General features: G+C 43.0%; 1 protein-coding gene across 7 annotated transcripts in view; it reads right to left on the reverse strand.

The window, feature by feature from the left end:
• Positions 1-20,384, reverse strand: part of klhl29 (kelch like family member 29) — a 274,138-nt gene that overhangs the window by 86,396 nt on the left and 167,358 nt on the right. For all 7 annotated transcript variants that reach the window (XM_026142813.1, XM_026142814.1, XM_026142809.1 and 4 more), the window contains 4 exons: positions 13,221-13,359; positions 5,973-6,169; positions 3,797-3,909; positions 913-1,059 (listed from right to left, as the gene is read on the reverse strand). In XM_026142813.1, coding sequence (XP_025998598.1) covers positions 913-1,059; positions 3,797-3,909; positions 5,973-6,169; positions 13,221-13,359 — 596 coding nt within the window. The remainder of the gene's footprint in view (positions 1-912; positions 1,060-3,796; positions 3,910-5,972; positions 6,170-13,220; positions 13,360-20,384) is intronic.

Raw genomic sequence — 20,384 nt, forward strand, 5'->3', positions numbered from 1 at the left:
ATATGTGCCTCATAAAAGCAGGAGCCAATAAAGAAACATTGATTGCTGAGGTCTGCACCAAATCTGATCCGGGTGATATAAGGCCTTTCCCTGCACTTGCTGGTTGGTGAGAAGACATTACTTTGAAGGAGTGATTCTTGCCGTGATGGACTGGTGTAATTTATCTGATAACAATCTTTTCTCCATTTTAAAACAGCTATAAAATACTTTAAAATCATCAGCTTTAAATTCATGGTTTTGGGACCCAGTCCATAAATATCGCACAACCTGAGGTTTTTTTTCTTCCCCCCCCCTTGCTGAATGGATATCCGTCTACAGCGCAGTCCATTTACCTTTCCGTATATGTGGCGGGCGTTTGATGCTTTGACCTTGAGGCTTATCGATTCTGTGCCTGTTAAAATCCGACCTGCTTGCACCTGACTGTCAATACCCATCTCGGGGATATAACCTCTGATTATGATTAACAGCCTCTAGGAATAAATCAAACACCTGTTAGGCGTGCGCAGAGAGGGCTGCGGCTGTCTGCTGTTTTTGTTAGGCTTTTCATGCGGTACAGTGTCTCACAAACAAATGAAGTGTAACTAAGAATAGAGCGCATTCTGAGGGCAAAGCACTCCTGGGATTACGAACAACTGCTGCGTTAGGCTGGATCCGAAGCACAAAGTTGATGAGCGCTAGCGGGAGAAAACGGGGAGTCACTTGTGTGGCTTTTGGTGCCGTGCACTTCTGCGAAGAGAGGAAGAGGTGGGCCGATCTCTAACACGGCTCGGCACGCATGCGGAAACTGTTCTGCCAGATGTAACGAGAACTGGCTGCCTTTTAGTCTCGTGGTGCAGGAAGTGTGTGCTCGTGTTGGAAGAACAAAGTTTCGCACACTCCAAAAACACCCTCGTTAACTTTGTGCGTCGTTACCTGTACTCTAGAGTTGGGGTCTTGTTTGATCCACTTGATGACGGTCTCGTAGACCAGCTCCTCGGCCTTTGTGTTCAGGCTGTCGTTGGACAGATAGGCTATCAGGTCGTCCTTGGAGACGCTGAGGATCTCTTCCTGCCCTGCCACCTGAAAAAAAAAAGATTCAATAGCTAAAAAACTTTTCACTTTCAGCGACACAATCTGACTTTTCCTGTGCCAAGCTCTGAACATACACAATTCTGTAAAGTGAAGCTCCTGTTTTTGAGCAGAGGCAGATGTTCAGATCTGTCTAGCATAAAACTAACACAAAGGCCTCTTTGGAAGCAGCGCAGAGACCAGCAGGGGCAGAAAAACGGCCTTTAAAACTTCACATCATGTGGCCGTAGCATTTAAGGAAAAAAAAGTGTATTTCTCTCACGTACAGTAAGTGCAAAAGTCTTGAGCCTCTAGATGTTTCTTTATATTTTGCTTCCAATGAGCCAGGCTTTGTTGTCATTTTTAGGGTGGAACTGAGCAATAGTTCTCCAGGATTTCTGAACGTCTTTCAAAGTTTTTCTTTGAACTTGGCTGCTTTTTCCCTCATTTACACTCCAGTCTTTGTAAAGTCACCTATCACTGACCTGTGAATCATTCAAGAATAAAAAAGGACACCTAACACAGGGTTGTGTCTACATATAACAGACAACCTTTAGGCATTTTATTACTAGCAGCCTGTCCCAAAAATACACAATTTGTTCGATTTCATTTCTTTAGTTCAATATATGAAAAACGACAGCACAGTGTGACCGGGATACAATTGTGTTTTTGCACCTTCCTAAACAGCTATTAGCCAAAATCTTGGCACATCTCTGAAGTTACAAATAATTGACGAAACTGGGAAAACGGAGGGAAAAAAGCAGAAAAGCCTGGCCTAAAAATATCTACAGCTGATGAACGCTAACTGAAAGTCACGTTTTTTAGAAACAGGGAAAAAATGCAGCAAAGATCTGACACAGGACCTGATTGATGCATCTGGCCATTCAGCTGATCCCAGCTCGTTCTCACTCACGACGCGTAACGCACGCTCCGGCCGTGTATTCCAGCCCTAACCCTAACCTTATCCCTAATCTTAACCACCACCTTAATCATGTTAGATAGTGTTTTCCAAAGAGATTAAAGTAACGTACATGTGTAGATTAATTTCAAAAGCTTCTCGTGTTTCCTAATTTTTCCAAACTCGTAATATGGTGTGTGGCCGGAAGCTTAATATACTGACGATTTGTCACCTAGCATAAATTGTTACGCTTTGGGAGTGAGCACGTGTTGCTGATCCATCTCCTGTTCGCTGAAGCCTTACCAGAAATGATCTCAGTGAGAGGATGGCTGTCAAAAAGCCATTCTTAATGAAGGGAAACATTTTTGGTTCAATTTATTGTTAATATGTACAGAGGAGGTCATGAGAGAGATACAACGGTGAGTGTCTGCAGCCATGTGTAAAACACGGCGGAGGCTCTGTCATGGTTTGGGGCTGTTAAAATGAATGCATGAACGAAAACAGGGAAGTGCTGTCAGGTTTTGATCTAATATTCAGTATCATCTGGAAAGCTTTTGATTGGCAGTAACTTTATTTTTCAGCGTGACAATCACACCAAACACTCTGTCAGTGCAGTAAAAGCATAGCTGGATAGAAAAGCACACAACAGCACACTATCAGTCATGGATTGGCCTCCCCGGAGCCCGGACCTGAACTTTACTGAAGCAGTGCGGGATCATCCTGACAGAGAACAGAACAAACATCCAGCCAACATCCAAAGAAGAGCTTTGAATGTCCATCAAGAAGCCTGGAGAACTATTCCTGAAGACCGCTTAAAGAAATGACAAGAAAGCCCAGCTAAGGCAGTTCAAAGACATCTGCACAGTAAATCTTGAAAGAGAATGGAAAGTACATTTCATTTGATTTTGCATCATCGCGGTTTCATTATGTACTTATTTTCTTTCACTGACAACAGTAACATTTGTTTGCTGCTTTTACCTGATTTCAGGCTTTTCTCGACTGTGTGATTCACATAAAAACAGAAACGTAAAAAACAAGATAATGAGTGGACATTTTTATTCTCCTATATGCTGTATAAAAATACTAAGACATATAAAACAGGCTAATTTTGAGCTCTTTGTAGTAAATAGGTGTTGATTTCAGATTTACAGTGGACTTTTCTGTGACCAGCCCGGACGCCTCACATCAAAGGCAGAACATAATGTATTAATTTTTTCTGATCTGTGGAGAGAGACGTTTTTCCTCTGTTTTTCTTACCGAGTAACGCTCGACACAAAAAAGTATTTTTCCAACACTTTCTGATGCTGAGCTTTGATGCCCTTATTTTCCACGCTATTTTGTGTGATTCATGCTGGTTGGAAACTATAAGAAAACAGAGCTCTCTGTATTTCTCTTCCATTAAGTTATCTAAAAGCTGCTCGGTAATAAGTGTACTGTTGGGTGATTCAGTAGGGTACGTGGAGCTTCTCATCCCATGAGGTAAAAACGGTTAACTCCAGAGAAGCATTTTAATGCAAGCAGTGAATTAACAGGGCCATTTGATATTTGCTAGCTTGAAAAAAAGGAAGACAAAAACATATAATTCAATAAGCTTTGTGTATGCTTTACATGTGAGACTTTAATAGGAATCTAGTAACTACAGACTTAATTTAGTGTAGAAGAAAGTGCAATTTTCCCCATTGCATTGTTGAGTCTGACAAAAAAGATGCTTAGGCAAAACAAGTTTTTTTCCTTTTTCCTCGAGCTGATCACTGATTTAGGTGTTTCATTTTCTCCCAGATGCAAACCGCCGTGTGTAACTTTGCTCCACAGCAATCAAAGAATCCAGAAAGACGAAGAGCCTCGACCTACCTCTGGGAAATTCTGCAGGGCAAACGCTTTGGCCATGTTGTGGAGCTCGGTGCAGCTCATGGCCTCGGCCATAGCCAGCACTCCCAGACAGTTAGCGGCAGTCAGCTGTTTCTCTGGAGTCAATGTAAAGCAGGTCAGAGAGAGAAAGAGAGACAGGGAGATAGACAAAGAGAAGAGGTTAGAAACAAAAACGAGAAGAAAACAAAAGACAGACGCAGATTGATTAAGACAGCCAGTGGGGAGGGGGGGAGAAAAACAAAACACCATTCAGTCATCTATAAAAAGACTGCAGACGTACAAAGCTGCAAAGACAGAGAAAGCAGCTGCAGGTAGCACAGAGCCATAGCCTGGGCTTTGTATCTGCCTGAGACTGAGGGAGAACAAGTATAATAACTCAAAACAGCTCCGGGGACAAACAACGAGGGGAATCGATCGCTCACAGCCCAGGCATGAGGTGGTGGATGGCAGGGAGCGGGATTTGGGATTAGCTGAGCCACTTTAAAGAAGTCCTGTCAGATCTCAGGATCTACTACACACATGCACACACACACATACACAGCCTGGAATATATGAAACTACCCTCAGGGCCAGGCCAGCGGGGAGAAGGCTTATACTGCCGCCTGTGATCTTTTGCAGGGCGGGGTTTAGGGGGGTGGAGAGCACGGGCGGCATTTTAGGTGATGTGTCTCCAAATGTAGTTTTCTAACAAGTGTCACCATTTATCACAAGAGAGGGAAATGCCCCCGGTCTTGTAGTGAACGTACGCACGGATGCGGGCACAAACGGTTGAGTGGCCGCTGAAAGGCGCCCGATTAAACAACAGCCATCAAAGCGAAGCAAAGCCAGGCCTTTTATCGCTAAAGACAGAGCCTGAGAGTGTCTCCTAAACAAATATCAGCCAATAAAAAAGCCACCCAACATCTGGTAAATAACAGGTGAGCAAAAGCCAAACTAAAAAAAAAGCAGGTTTGGGCTGCATCAAAGCTAGACTCTGTCTGAAAGTATATTTCACAGCAGATGATCATCTGAACAACCCTTTAAAAAAGAAATCATTTTTTCCAATACTACACACTCGGGTTGTAAAAAGGTGAGCATGTTTTGTTCATTTACTTTTTGATTTTCCAATCATAAAACAAAAAAAGCTGGGATTTCTCACAAGGCGCACGATGAATGACTTTGTTTTGTATTTGTTGGAGAGAGAAGACGTGTGAAGCGTAAGTAGGTCGGAGAAGATGTCTGCCGTTCCTCCTCGGTATATTTGTTGCAAACTTCAATAATTTCTCACGCGGTATCAATTCCTCTTTGCTCAAGGAGACACGGTCGTGCTCGTTACTTCTCAAGCGCTGAAATGTCATGAATCTTGTCGAGGAAGAACGGATTGACGCCTCGCTGGCGATGAAGTCTACAAATGGCTTCTGTGTTTTTCCCATTTTTAACCCTCCCCCCCCTCCCAAATTGAGAAAAACAAATCAATAACGGCGCTTGCTGCTCCTCTTACAATTTTCCCCTCCTTTCCTGCTGCTGACCTTTTTGCTAACATGCACTTCCCCCGTGTTACCGATACCCAAAACTATTTATTAAATGGAATGCAAAACTCGACCTTTGCGGCTTTTTTGGCTGGCCGACCCACTAAAATATGGAACATGCCATTTGCTTTTCATGCAGACCCCTCCCCCCATCCTTTGGGTTCCACCCCCAACAGGCCCACTCCCCTTCTATCCACCTCTTTCCATACCTTGTCTAAGTATCAATCTGTTTGGCTGTTTTTCGATTCCATCGCAGCTCAGACCAGAGGATTTGACATTTAAGTGACAATTGTTCCCTGACCTTTTTATAAATCTGCCCCCGTGCTTGATCCTGCTCTCTGGGACGAGATCAGAGGCACCGTGCCCGGCTGAGAGTGAATTCTAACACGGCTGCGAGCTTTGGAAACATGACAAAAATGGGAGAGCGGTGTGCCAGGGCCGGGGAGGAAATGTAGGTGCTGCATGAGGACTTCTGTGCACAGCGATGAAGCATGACCGTATATGAAAACACCCAGGGCCGTATGGTCGCGGCAGGCATATCTGATGTAATAAGCGTGCACGCGCTGCTGATATAAGCAGATAACACTCGTGTAAACACATACACCCCTCCCCACCCATCCCCGCCGCTCTTCCCCCTGAGCTACGCCTACCTAGAAAGGAGACACAGACTTTACAGAAGGTGTTGAACTGGAACTTGTTGGCAGCTTCCAGCAACGTCTTGGCATTGGCCGAGTCGATGACCAGCGACCCCGTGTAGACAAACTCGAGCAGCAGCTCCAGCACGTCGGCGCTGATGTTGCTCATGTTCAGCTCCAGCATCTCCCTGCTCCTCGTCTCTCCCGACGACCTGATCAACCAATCACGGCAGAGAGAGGCGAGTTAGGCGCATTCTGAGAGGAAACTTGGGGATAAAAAAACCCCCAAAAACAGTAAGAAAAGAAATTGAAAAATAAAAGAGAGGGACAAGAATACACGTATGCTACACACAACACCTAAAACACACCTGGGAAAGTACGAGAGTGGGGAGAAAAATAAGAGAATCGTTACACAATAAGATAACAACGTAAAAGTGGAAAAAAGAGACAGAAACAGAACTTTGGATGGTTTCTACTTTACTATGGGGCAAGCGGATTTACAGCTAGAGCGCTGCATCTGAAACAAAACGTCCTCACTGCACAAAGATTAGGCAAAACAAATGAAAAAAAAAGTTATTGCTTTGTTTCAAGAGGCATGCTTTTTGAACGTGTGGTTTCATGTATGCATAGTCTTGGAGGGCAAACATGCATACATGGCAGGGCACGTGTGAGCTGTGAGAGAGTGAAAAATGGAGAGAGATGGTGTTACACACGGACATAATGGAATGGGAAAGTCAGCTGGTTAAAGCGTGAGTGCACAGTTTACGAGTCACGCCGCTGCCGCAGAGAGCGCGCGGCTGCCTGCGTGTGTGCGCGCGCGCCGGTCATCGAAGCGGCGCGTCTACTCCGACTGACGTTGCAGGTGCTGGGCGAGAGCTTAGATGGACAAATTAAATAGAATATGATATCCCTTTGTAATGCAGTGCTGGAGAGAAAGAGAGAGGGGGAACAACGAGGGCCGTTTTGGGAACTGGGCCACGTTGTGACTTCATCGGGATCAAATGGCCGAGATTAGTTCGCATGCAGGATCCCCTCGGGGAGGTATGAGAGCATTAAATAACACCTCACCACCCATGTTTAATGTCCCATGTGAAACAATAATCCACTCAAGGGCAAAATAAATGGAATCAAAGCCCCGCAGAATGCATGCCCCCACTGCTGTGTCTCGCTCCCAGCGGATATGGACATCAACAATATGAAAAGTAGCCAGCATTAAGATGGATGGAGGCTGTTTGCTTCTGCCAGTCATGGTAGCGCTGTGATAACGCTCTGTCTGCTTCTGTGTCTGTCTGATCCCTTTTTTCCCCCTCCACCTTCTTCTTCCTCTCCTTTTTTTTTGTGTGTAGAAGTCAGTTGGTTGGATTAGAAATCATGACAAACAGTCAGCGTTTAGTGAGACAGAGACAGCAAAAACAAACTACACGAGACAGATAGAATGGATGGAGTGGAGATGAGAGATTGGAAGGGTGGAGGGGGGGAGGGGGGGTGCGATGGTGGGGAAGCAGAAAAAAAATAAAAAAAGAAGGAAAGGGAGGCAGGGTGAGACGGTTCTTCCACAGGGGAGCCAGCAGCCATCCTTCTGAGGGGGAGAGTTTGGGTTGTTCCATGACTGTGCCTTGCTCTTTTAAATAAGAGATATCCCCGCCCACCCCCGGAAAAAAAATAAATAAATACACCGTCACACCTGTCCCCGGCGTAATAATCACCAGTAGCCTGTGGTGTATGAACTGAGACATTAGTTGTCATTTTCAAGCGCACTCAGGAGGTGAAAGGTGGGGGTGGGGTGGGGGTGGGAGAAGGACATCCAAATAAAAGAAAAGACAATGGCATTTGTCCCTGGATGGACATTGGCTGGAAAAACCAAGGCAGTTACTCGTTTTCCTCCTGCAAAGCAAAAAGCCACATAGTGTTATTCCCCCCCCCCCCGCGTTTTTTTTTTCCTGCACAAAGCCCTGCAGTTGGAGGAGGGGGCGGGTGGGGGGCAGGTAGTAAGACGGAAAGATGGGAAAGGGGAGGGTTGTTCAGGGTTAAAGTGATGGTGAGGCGGGAAGAAAGAGAGGGGTGGGAAAGAGCTAAAAATAAAAGAAGAGCATGCTCATCAACCTGGTCAATTAGTGCAATAGGAACCAGCTCGAGTGGCAGTTTGTTTTTGTCTGAGCACTTATGTTATGGAAATGACTTTTCCGGGAGCTTCTTAAAAAGAGGTGGATATTTATGCCGCGTTTGATTGCAGACTTGAATTTGAATAGTGAGAGAGGAAGGGAGGCAGGGAGGACAGGAGAGACAGAAGAGGAGAGACGGGGCAAGAAAAGGTGGGTAAGGAAGGAGGGGGGAGATGGGCGCGCGCACGCAGACACACACTCCGGCAAAGAAATTTGTTTATGAAAAATGTAGCACTTATTCAAGAGGAAGTTAAAAAAAAACGGCAGAGAGTGTCAAAATGGTGGTGAGCAGAGGCGGAGAGGCGGGAGGGAAACAGGAAAACACACACACACACGTGCTAGCACACACAATTTCTAATACATCTTTCAGCCTAAAAAAAGCCCATTTACAAGGAACACATTTAGCTTGTTCTTACAAGATCATTTATTCTGTGGGAGTATATGCACTACCAAGACATGTTAACACAGAAGCTTACTCAGAACCACAACCTAAAGTGTCTTGGCTAAAAATGGCCCGTATTTACGTGTTGTCACAACATAAATCAGGACTAAAATTGTAAAAATAAACAGAACGCCGTGGCTGTGTCGGCGTTGGGACTGCTGGTTTTTCCCGGTATGGATTATAAGGGCGCTGCATCCATAACACTTGGAAGGAACAAGTCATATATGTGTTAGATCGTCTGAAGGACAAAAAGGACACGGTGACAGGTGGAGAGTATGAAAGCTGACACGTGCATCCAAGTGTGAACAAAGGGGCCATCAACTCGAGAAAAAACACACACACACAAACCTAAATGTAGACACCAGATTGACAGGACTCTTGGTATAAAAAAAACTTGACTTGAAGATGACAAAAAGAATCTCTGACAGTGCCACTATGGCAGACCTTAAGATTACATTTACAATTTTATAAAATTTTTGGCATAAAGACTTCAGCAGGGTCTCACCGTTTTTAAAACATCTCAATTTCACGATTTCACTTTCCATTTCGAGAAGTTAGAATTAGTCAGAATTAAATCTATAATTTGGACAGTGCTGAAAACTCACAAACGTACACACTATAAAAGATAATGTAGCTTCCAGGTCCGAAAAATGAAGCCAACGTCTGAGCGACTCAAACCTGCAGTCTTTTCAAAGGCCACCAGGGGGCGATCGGTGTGGTTGAAAAGACACTTCCAGTCCAATAGAGGTCAACGAGAAAACATCCCTCGAACTTGACTTCTATAAAGACTTTTGTGGTGTGTTTATGGACTCAGTCTCTCAATTTAGCCATTGTGAATAAACCGTTAAGTCCATTTTGTAAATTTGGGTCATTCTAAGTGTCAGAAACGAGATTTGACGACACGTCAGCCAATGAGTGTGCACTTGCACAGTCTGCTCCACCCGCTGGTCTTAAAAAGATGGAGTAGGCTCATCTCAAAGCTTTAAAAAGGGCACGTCACTGTACCCATGTCCATCTTTCATACTGTCAGTGGTCACAAAGTAACAATTATTCCAAGAATGTCAGACTCAAAAGACTCCATTGTTGTACATTTTTCATTGGAACTACTTTCTGCCAAGAGAAAAAAAAGAAGTAGGTCCAATAAAAACTGCTGACATGCTCTCTGAATTATTTGAATGAACATAAGGTGAAAAAGCCTGAATGCAATCGTGTGTGTTTAATTTGGTTTTCAGTTACACATGTCACCTAAAAAGAAAGCAACATTAAAAAGTAACGATTTATCGAATCAATACCCAAAACACAAAAACAAAACAAAGCCTTTACTCGCGTAGATGCCGTACGAAATTGTTAAAGAAGCAAAACAAAAATGGGGTATTACAGTAACCTGTCTCCCCGTCTGACTGAATGGTGCTGCAGAGGGCTAAACCGTGCACACCGAGCTGCAGAGTTCACACAGCGTCCACACAGTAATGGGCTTTAAAATAACCCCCTACCATCACAGTCAGAGTGCTCTGAGTGGCACAAAAAACCTCATGGGTCAACACTGACAGAAGAAGAGCGGGGAAGCAGATGGCACCAAAACATGTATCAGGGCTGATTCTGGAGCTTTTTTTATTATTTATTTTTTTATTTTTAACATTAGTGTGGTGCTGGGATACAGTGGCCATAAATTAAATGCCTGCGAGCACGCTTATTGGAAAATCCCGTGGGGTAAAATGGAATTACTAGAGATGATCTGCCTCCTCGCTAGGTGCATTGGCCCTTTAAAAGAGTAATGTAATGGGTTTTTGGAAGGGGCAAGCGTGTGCTCACACTTCCAAGCGGCATTACATCCTCCAGGTAAGGTGGGGTGGGGACGGGAGGCTGATTTGCTCGGGTGAGGGTGGGCAGTGGAGCAGCACGCTGCAAAGAGGAAATAAAGACATTTTAGGATTCTGCTGAAAAGAGAATTTGAAATGAAGACTAATCAGTGTATTTGTAGTCCACTTAGGTGGATAATGTGTGGTTTTCTTTTTTTTTGTGACATTTTCAGCACCGTTTCAAATTGCTGCGGAGCCTGCAAACCACGCTGCTAAATACTGACACGGTGCCAAGAGACGCTTTAATTTCGTAAATAAGTCATTGGGTTGGTGTCTGTGCGTGCGTGTGTGTGGGTGGGTGGGCCAAAAAAAAAAGTGTGATGTGCACTCCCTCACCCTACAGTATTACATCTCTACTAGTCTGACTAATACAGCGTGCCTGGATATTATGTCCTTGAATCCTACGCATGCACACACACACACACACGTGATAAAACTTCAGCAGCACGCTTTATGTCAAGTCCATTTGAGTACTTACGGATTCACAATTTCAAACACACCCATACACAAAGGTGGTTTATGAGAGGAGGCAGGAATCTGAGCCGTAGTGAATGAGTTGGGCGAGGAAGGCTGGGGTACACGGCATCAAAGAAGCCTCTCTCTCTCTCTCCCATCTTCGTTTGACCTCATAAAGACGTGGACAGTACCGAGCCACGTGCGGCATCAGCGTAATCCCGGCCCCGGTGAAAGAAAGTGACCTGAGCGACACATGGGAGGCCGTAACTCGATGACAGACGGGCCTTTGGCTCTCTTTGCTCTTCTCTGTCCGAGCTTGCGTCACTTGCTGCGAACGCCTCAAAGCCAAGTATCAAAAAAAAAACAAAATCTCTGTATGTTCTTTAGACGCTTTTCATTCTCTTGTTTGTGCTCCCTTTCTCTCCCCTTCCTGTCAACTTCTCGCTGCCTGCCGATTCGCATTTCCATAAAACCAAGGTGCCACGTGTCTTATAAAATCAAAGACGGTCTCGGTGAAGCTGCGGCGTCATGTTCACGTAGCGCTGCTGATCATGACTTCATTACATCAAAGCAAAGACGTCTTCCAAAATTAACAATTAGTGTAACAAATTCATTAGATATTCTTCAGTCTCAAGTCAAATGAGAGAATTTCTATTTTAGACATTATCTCATGAAAAATGACAGTGTTATGACAATAAATCAAAGTAGTTTTACAATTAATTAACCAATTAATGAGAACTTACTCTATTAAACTGTCAAATTAAAAAAGAAAAATCAGACAAAGCAGGCAGCAGCAGGCATAAAGATGAGCTTGATGAAATTCAGCCTGCTCCTCTGGGAGCCCTGGGTGTCTTTCAGGGCCCCTGTCTTAGTGCATAAATGATCTGGCTACGTCCCAGATAAGAGCCACCGACGAGACAATCTGATAGACAGGTTGACCAGCATGGGGGCTTCAGTTCTATCCAAAGTCACTCCGGTCTCTCAGGAAGCTTCTCTGCTATTGTCAAGGTCAAAGGCAGACTGTGTCTGTATTTTATTCATGGGATGTGTGGCTGTCATGGAGATGAGTGGTGCTGGCGCAGACGTGGCTCTGTTGCTTTTCTACCTCTGGTCTCTCTCTGGTCTTCCTCGCTCCATCCTCATTCAGGAGGAACAAGTGTATCGGTGGTGAGCAAGGAGGCCGCGGCAGCAGATAAGCAGCTTCTGTGCTCTCTGATGGCCTCGCTGTGGAGGCAGCATGACTGCGGGGCAAAATGGCAAACCTCTCTAAGGCTTTCTAGCTATCGCTCGCTACCGCTTGTCTTTGTTGAGCGCTTCATCCCTAGCCATGCGAGCAAGAACACACACTCAAACACACACACACTCAAAAACAACATCAAGGTGGCAAAGTAACTTTGGGTCCAGGGGACTCTCAATTATGCCGAAAGCACCTGCAAGGATGTGAAGTAAGGAGGAGGACATTAGGGATTCATGGTATTACCTCTCCAGGAAAACAATGCAGATGCTCGTGCTATCAAACTTTACACAGTCATACTACATGCATGCGCAAACACATACAGAGAGATTAAAGCGGTCTGCACCTGACGCACACTCACACCGACGACACACATGCACAAGTATGCTGAGCGGCGAAACGAAAACACGCCCGTGAAGCCGGAATCAAAAACAAAAAAAGTATGCAGAATGAAGGGCGTAACACTGGGGGAATACTTGGATCAAAATCAAATGAATACATTAGTGAAGGATGGTGTTAACCTGTGAAAGTGGTGGTCTTAGATGTGCTTTTTGTCTCGTCCTTTATGACTCTGAAATGTCTTTTATATCACTCTAACCAAGGTGTATTAGCATATGAAAAGGCTGTTCTGAAATACTCAAGAAATCAGAAACGAAAAAATATAGTAGCATGGGAGGCAACAATCCCTCTGCTCACAGTGCGGCCACCCAACGTGGAGTTTTGTTTCTGTTTTGGCCCTTTGGTGAGTTTTAAAACATTCCCAGTCATGGAACATTTTCACTGCTCGTTAAAATGGAAATGTGGTTAAATTGCCCTACATGGGGAGGAAAGGTAATGACGAGTGTGTGTGTGTGTGTGTGTTTGTGGGGGGGGGGGGACTTTGTTTTTTCCCTCCACTTTCAGATACATTCATTTGAGTGGGAAGAGGAAGGAATGGCTGCTGGCCCTGTGCTAGGAACCAAAGTCTTCACACACCTGCAAGAGAGAGAGGGGAAGGGAAAAAAAGCGACACAAATGCGCCCTATGAAAAAAAAAAACAGATTGGATCAACAGCTGGTGGGAAAAGGGGGGAAAGGTGGAAGGTAAGGGGGTGGGGAAGCGAAGGCAAACCTTTTCACCAGGTCCTTGAAATACAAGCTGCAGGAAGCTAGAACATTTTGGTGGACTTCAAACTCTTTGCCTTCAACAATAATTTTCAGGTCTGTAAACTCTTTCGCTCTGCGCTGTTGGTTCAACTCCTTCAACATCTCTGTAGAACAAGAAAAAGAAACAGACAATGCCACATTTGGGTTTAGAGTTTTTCTTTTCTCTCTCATTTTCGAACATACATGTGCAGAAAAAAACAGCAACGCAACAGGAAAGCAAAAACGAAACAAATGCTGAAAAGTGCAGATTGTAGAACACGACACTTGCCGGTCAGTCTTAAGAAACAATGTTCATTAAAATGACAGAGAAGTAAAGATTTGTACAAACGTTTCAGCAGAATCAAAGCAAAGTACGGCTCTAAAAACAGGAAGCAGAACAGGGAGCTCACATATTGGATAGTGTACCAAGGAATGTGCATGCTCGTGGATAACAGAGCTAGCAATGAGATCAGAAACACGGATCATTATGAGGAAACACTTGCTTGACTGTGTTTGACTTTGGCAAATTTACACTGCAGCTCAAGAACTTCAATGGAGAGAGGCCGAAAAGCTTCTAACAGAGGCTGAAAACAGAAACACTGTCAGTGCATTAAATCATACTGAAATAAAAATTCTTTGGCTTCTCGCTAATGTCCTAGTCAGAGAGGAGTTGACCTTCAAATGCTGCTCATTGAGAGAACAACTGCTTATCCCCAAATCCCCCAAAACGCCCTTCTCTCACACAACGTCCAAGGAAAAGAAAAGAAATGCACCCACCCACCCGAACCCATGCTTGTCTTCATCTCTGGAAAGAAACACTAGGAAAAAAAAACCCACTGAGGAAACATGCGTGGAGCAAACCGTTGTGCTGTTAAAGGCCGCTGTACAGTGTGAGTTGTGGTGTAGCAGCGCCTCGTTTAAGCCTGGCCTTACTGTAGCGTTGGGTCGGAGGCGCTCGTTTCTCTGCATCTTAATGAGGCACCATGAGGGGTTGCTGAGAGTGAAAATCAGCGGGAGGCTAGCAACTTATTCTACAGCTTTAGGAGGGATAACCAACACCGCTGCGTTGTTAATCTCCTATCGAGAACGCCACTAAAAAGAGAACACTGAGAGCCAAACAGGCACCATAATGTGGAACATCATGATTATGGGTGGGTTGAGGAGTAGGGGGGAGACGAGAGAGCCGCCCTCTATACTGTCGCCTTAGCAATAACAGAGCCTGTGAGGCATAGTAAACACTTGTTTGGTACAAAGCACAGTCTGCTACATCCTCCGTTAAGAGTGAGAGATATACAATGATTTAGATGAAGAAAGGAGATAAATTCTCCTCGTTCTCGGAGCCAATCTGCACACGCTACCTTTGCAAACAAAGCGATCTGAACAATGGAAATGGTGAGTCACCTGTCAATCACGACATGTGTAACAAGCCCAAGAAGCGCGTGTTTATGAACAAACATGTGCTCAACGCAGCTGCGCAGCTGAGAGATGTGGGACAACGATCAGACTTATGATCGTACCGGTGACACACAAGATGAAATAAGAGTTCTTCTTCTTCTTTCGTTTTTCCCGAAAGAGGTCTGTGTTCACGCCTCAAAGCTGGGATTTAATTAACCTGGAATGACACTCGCCCCTCTCTTTGGCTAGAATATCTACTCATTTAGCTCCCTCCATTCTCCTGTCTGACACTGGGAGCTCAGCTCTGAATTAATTTGGTAGCTGAAATTATACAGTATAAAGACACATGACAAATAAGGTGCAATTCAAAAGCGTGCTTTGGTAAAAATCCTTTCTCTCCGAGCGGCGCATCCTTCAGAGTTATCGCATCAAGGAATTAATGGCCAGAAAGGGAATGACCAAGTTATTAAACTTGCTGAATACTAAATGGGGGAAGAAATAATGAGATGCAATTTTTTTGGACAATGCGTCTGGATGCACAGCTGCACGGTTAGAGCGAGCCATACACACCCGCACGTAAACACAAAGGCTGCCATTTGCCTTGTCTTTCATCCATCTCTCTCCACTCTCCACATTCCACTCCACTGCTGCTTGTCAGTCGGCCAGCTATCTTATTACTGTGTGGGCATGGGCTGTGAATAGCGAATATACAGTAGTTTGCAGTTTGCATTAGTGAATTTCCAGCGACCGATATGGCTCTCACCTCTAATCAGCCGAACCACATACCATCCAGAATAGAGAAAGTGAGAGGGGGAAACGGAGAAGTCCACTTGTCAGGAAACAATGGCCGCCTCCCCCTGAGCCATGCAGATACACCTGAATGCCTGATGGAAAAGCTAATTATGGTGTCTTTAGGGTGGACTGGTGAGCGCCCTCGAAACAACTCATCACCACCGGGGACCATGAAACTGCACATGGCGTCCCCATTCTCAGCTTTGGCTTGGAGTGTGGTGAGGCAGAGCCGCTCTCAATGGAGCCACGGTATCTTTGAATCACCAGACGTCTCAATACTCTTTAGGACTGTCAAGCTCTGTAAGACAGGGTGGCACCAGATGGGTGAAAAGGTGGTTTGAAGAAGGAGGTATAACGCGCCATAATTCCCGAGCGCAGCGATCACGTGTCCCGGCCCCTAAGTAATTCACTGTAACAACAGTACTCTTCACCGGGGTTCGTGATTGGCAGACGCACCGTGTTGGGGGTATGAACGGTGCCAACTCTGCTGTTCAGCCTAGTAACTCTACTGTCGAATATCTCCGCGCTGTGGCCAATGGGGTTCACGGGTGTGATTTCCAGTAACCTATCAGCATGCACCGCTATAAGGTGTAGTAAACCACCAACCGGGCTGCCAATAGGCAGTTGTTAGGGGGCAACTCGGCACACCATTGGTTGCTGAACTTGGAGCCATTTTGGGGTCCTACATGTATTGTACATGCACCTTGCAGACCCACCATTTTGTGTTTAAACAAAAATATATTTCTTCAGAAGCATCTTCTTGCATTATTTTCTGTTTGTTTTGAGTAGCCTGTCGGCTCCTTGAGCTTCTGCTTGCAATTACCTAAAAACTCAACGGCAAAACTGAACATGTACCTCAGTAAAACGGCACAAAGTGGGGCAGCCATTGTGTGTTTTTCACAGAAACTGCCTTGTATTTATTTCTCCTGCCAAGAAAAAAAATCGATAAAATGGTTTCAAATTTTGAAATTTAACTCACAGTTATTTACGCCTTTTTATAAAAATCAGAGTGGATCAAATATTCCAGCGTTCGGCTCTTACAAATATTATTTTGTATTATTATGATGCATTATTTTTGATGGCTAAGAAAGCCAGCGATGTACCGACAAAGTGGGACGAAAAGAGTAACGATGAAACAATTTTTCCTTGGGGGAAAAAAGACAACAACATTGAAAAGCCAGTTTCCCAAAAAGGGTGAAATACAATATTTACAATTTTTTACCTACTAAGTAATAATTCGTGATATCAATGCTGTAAGTAAACATTCAATCGTTCACACATATCTTTCCATTGATTCAGATTCTTGGAGCGTAGCGGAACAGACACTGATGTGTTCATTCTGACCTTTTTGTTCTTTTTTTTTTAAACTTTCAACAATCAATTCCCACCAACACTCGCAGCTTAATTACCCAGAACAAACCATGCTAGCAGATCAATAACTCAATGTACAACCCTGCCATAATCATCATCTTTAGCTTTTGCATTTTTTTTTTTAACTAGAGGCAGTGCGTCATCATTTTCCTTTGCTAAAATAAATGACTTTTTATCTCCAACATGACCACAAGATAAAGCTTCTTTTAGCACCGTGTAATGACAAAAACTTACAAATTGTGGGAACCAATAAATTCATTTAATTTTAAACACTGCTGCTGTTTTTAATGCATTTTGAAGAATTCCAAAAACTATTTTGATAAACCAACCGCATTAAAAATAACCAACATAAATAATGTAACCAATATAAAATTAAAGAATTTATATCAAAGTGCTTTCAAGGTAGAAACATAATTTAATGACTACCTTTTGGGAAAAAATATTAAATCGGTTATAGTGACAAATAACTGCAAAAAAATCTATTTAACCTCCATAAGAATTTTAAATCAAAACTGATTTGCAGGATAAAGTAAAGCAACACACACACACACACACACACAAAGGACTGAAGTAGATTGGACTGAGGAAGTCTGATCAAAATGGGCTTCCTTGTACAAAAGCCTTTTGATAAGTAGGGATGTTTGAGAAATTTCATTTCAAAGAGAGACACACAGCAGAATAAGAACAGTGGGCCAAGTACACGGTTCATAAGCACACAAAGAAGCTCTTTCCAAGCAAAAAGCTTTCACAGTTTTTGGCTCCATCAAAAATGTCTCACCATCGAAGAGAACAGAATCCCTGCAACCCTCCAATAAACACAACGACAGTGTCAGGGGGAATTAAGAAACGGGGTAATTAAGAATGAAAAGGAAAGCGAATAAACGATCTGATATTAATTGTGTGTTCATGGATTGGTGCGTTTTTGTGACATACTCCAAACCACTGCAGTGCAACATGAAATATTTAGGGGAGAAATAAAAGCTGTTTTCCTCTCTGACTTTGACAGAGTAAACACTTTTCAGTCTTTGTGACTGCACAAATTAAATACACCTACACACAACATTTAAAGGTAGAGTGATGGTCAGAAGTTCACTGTCAGCACAAATTGTTGGGCGATGTTATAATCTCTGTATTGTAAGTTTTAGGACCTGAGTACAAAAGCCAAAAAGATTCACTGTTTGTAAGAACATTTTCTTAGACTGATATATATTTTTTCCCTTCGTGGAGCCAAAGCTTGCTCATTTAAATTTTGGTTATATATAATTTAAAAAATGTAAACATACATCAAATTTTTGCATGTTGTTGTTGATTTTTTTAAGAAAAAGCATCAGCCTGTGTTAATTTAAGCAAAACTAAGAGAAAATGTAAGTAAATATTAGGATGTAAAATAAATTAGAATCTGTATTAAATTCAATCTTCATGTTCAAATATTACATTTTTACAATATTATATTTCAAATACATTTTTCCTTCTTAAAAAAGTCAACAAAGGTCTTTCTTTCAATAACTGCTGCTAGCTAATATATCATGTTCATTGGATATTAATATGGTCCAACAATCAATTTGGTTATAAAAAATAAAATGTATTCTCAAAAAATATTTTTTTTAAATCTAGGAAAACTGCTTTACACTTTAGGAAATACATATTTTTGTGATAAAAAGTGATAAAGTTTGTCTAAATTTATTAAATCGGTAAAATACAAACATGTAAGTAAATATATCTTCATATATGTTAATTTTAATTAATTAATTAATTTGTTTAAACAAAATGTTTCTGGTTCATTCTCTCGTTTTAAGAACGAACCAGAATAACAGCAATAAAAACAATAACAGTTCGAAATTTAAAAATGTTTGATTTCAGATTAGTATGTTTAACAGATGGCAAAATATTGTTTTCTTATTTTAAAATTTAATACTTCCAAATTCAAAAATTTGGTATTCCTAGAATATTTTTAAGAAATTTGTTGTGTTAGAAAAAACAAGTAATTTTTTCTAGCACCATCACAAAATAAATAAATACAAAACCTCAGTGGCCTCATTTAGTGTTTAGCAGATACACAACTTCATCACCACCATCATGATACTAAGACACCATCTGCAAACTAAATAGTTATACATAAAAACCATCAAATGTCATGTGTAACCCAACCCAGCTTGGGTCTTTTTCAAAAGCTATTTCTTTAAACAGTCTCTTAAACATACCTCTAACAATCACCGCCACATTCATTTCCAGAGACGTCTCAACTTTTTGCACCTACTCCCAGCAAAGCAGTTCAAGCAAATCTTCAAGACCCCTTGAGTCTCTAGCTGTCCTGATTTCAGCCTGTAGGAGAGCAGTGGCACCATATAGCCTTGGAGAATAGTCCATGATGAGGCCGCTTTGCTATTTCCCTTGCTTGCATCTGGTGAACTGAACTGCTGGAGTCCCAGCACTGCTGCTAGCAGGCTTGGACTGGGCCGGGGGGAGACATCACAGCAGAAAAAAGGAACCTGTACCCCTCAAAGACGCTGCCTGAGCCTTTGTTTCCTTCTACAATAGACAAGCCAAAAAAAGACCTGGAGTAGCATAAAGCTGCTCTGTCCTGCACGTTATATTCTAACCTCCACGTATCCCCTCTGGTCCAATACACAAGTGCAAACAAACAATTGGCACCAGCAGAACTAGGCTGAAGCAAATACAAGTACAGGCTTAGAAGAGGGAGAACATAAACAACAGGCCCTGGAAGCATCCACTGGCCTGTTGTAACAGTGTGACAGGATGTCAGGCTACGCTCTTCTTGTTCTTGGTGTTTGTGAAAACACAAAAAAGTCTCTGGTCCTGGCTGCTGTAGTGGCTTCCTCATTAGCCAGGCGAGGGGGGACAGTAAATGACAAGCGGTCATACCCTGGTTTTTAATAAGGTGCTCTTGTTTGCTGTCCACAGGAGAATCCTGTGGACAGCAAACAAGAGATCATCATCATATCCCTTCCTTCCTTCAGGCGTTGCAATATCGGGTCATATCTGCTCTGTTCATGCACACAGATGTGGAAAAAGTTGCCAGTGACACAGCTCTGAAGCCAATAGAATAAATAACACATGAACAGCTACTTTCAAGTCAAACTGGATATAGTTCACAGGAGGTTAACATTTACATTCAGTGCTGCAGTTATGACATTACAATTCAAAGAATCTCCTCCTTGCCTGATGCAGCTACTTCAGCTACAAGAAAAAAAGATTTTATGGGAGGACGGTTTCTGTTCTCCTTGGAGGAAGTAGTTGCCTCAACTGCTGTGAGCTTAAGCCTATTCTTGCTATTTACTTTACTATATGCATAGTAATAGAAAATAGAACCACTGGGAGGTTCTGCTGATATAAACATCAGTTAACAGGGCACACATTTTTAGCAGGAATACTCCTGGTGTTAAAAAAGCAGTCCATCAAATTAGTATCAGAGTGAAAATCGACGAATTTAAGAGTCGATTTTGAAATGGGAGCCCTGACAAGTTTCTCTATTTCACTTTGGTAAATGAGAAGAATAAAGCAAGCAAATCTATCTTCCCCTTTGCAATTAATGAGACTAGAGTGAGCTCGACAACAGATGCACCACAGGATT

This window comes from Astatotilapia calliptera, chromosome 15, assembly GCF_900246225.1.
Source record: "Astatotilapia calliptera chromosome 15, fAstCal1.2, whole genome shotgun sequence".
In the NCBI taxonomy this organism is placed as follows: Eukaryota; Metazoa; Chordata; class Actinopteri; order Cichliformes; family Cichlidae; genus Astatotilapia; species Astatotilapia calliptera.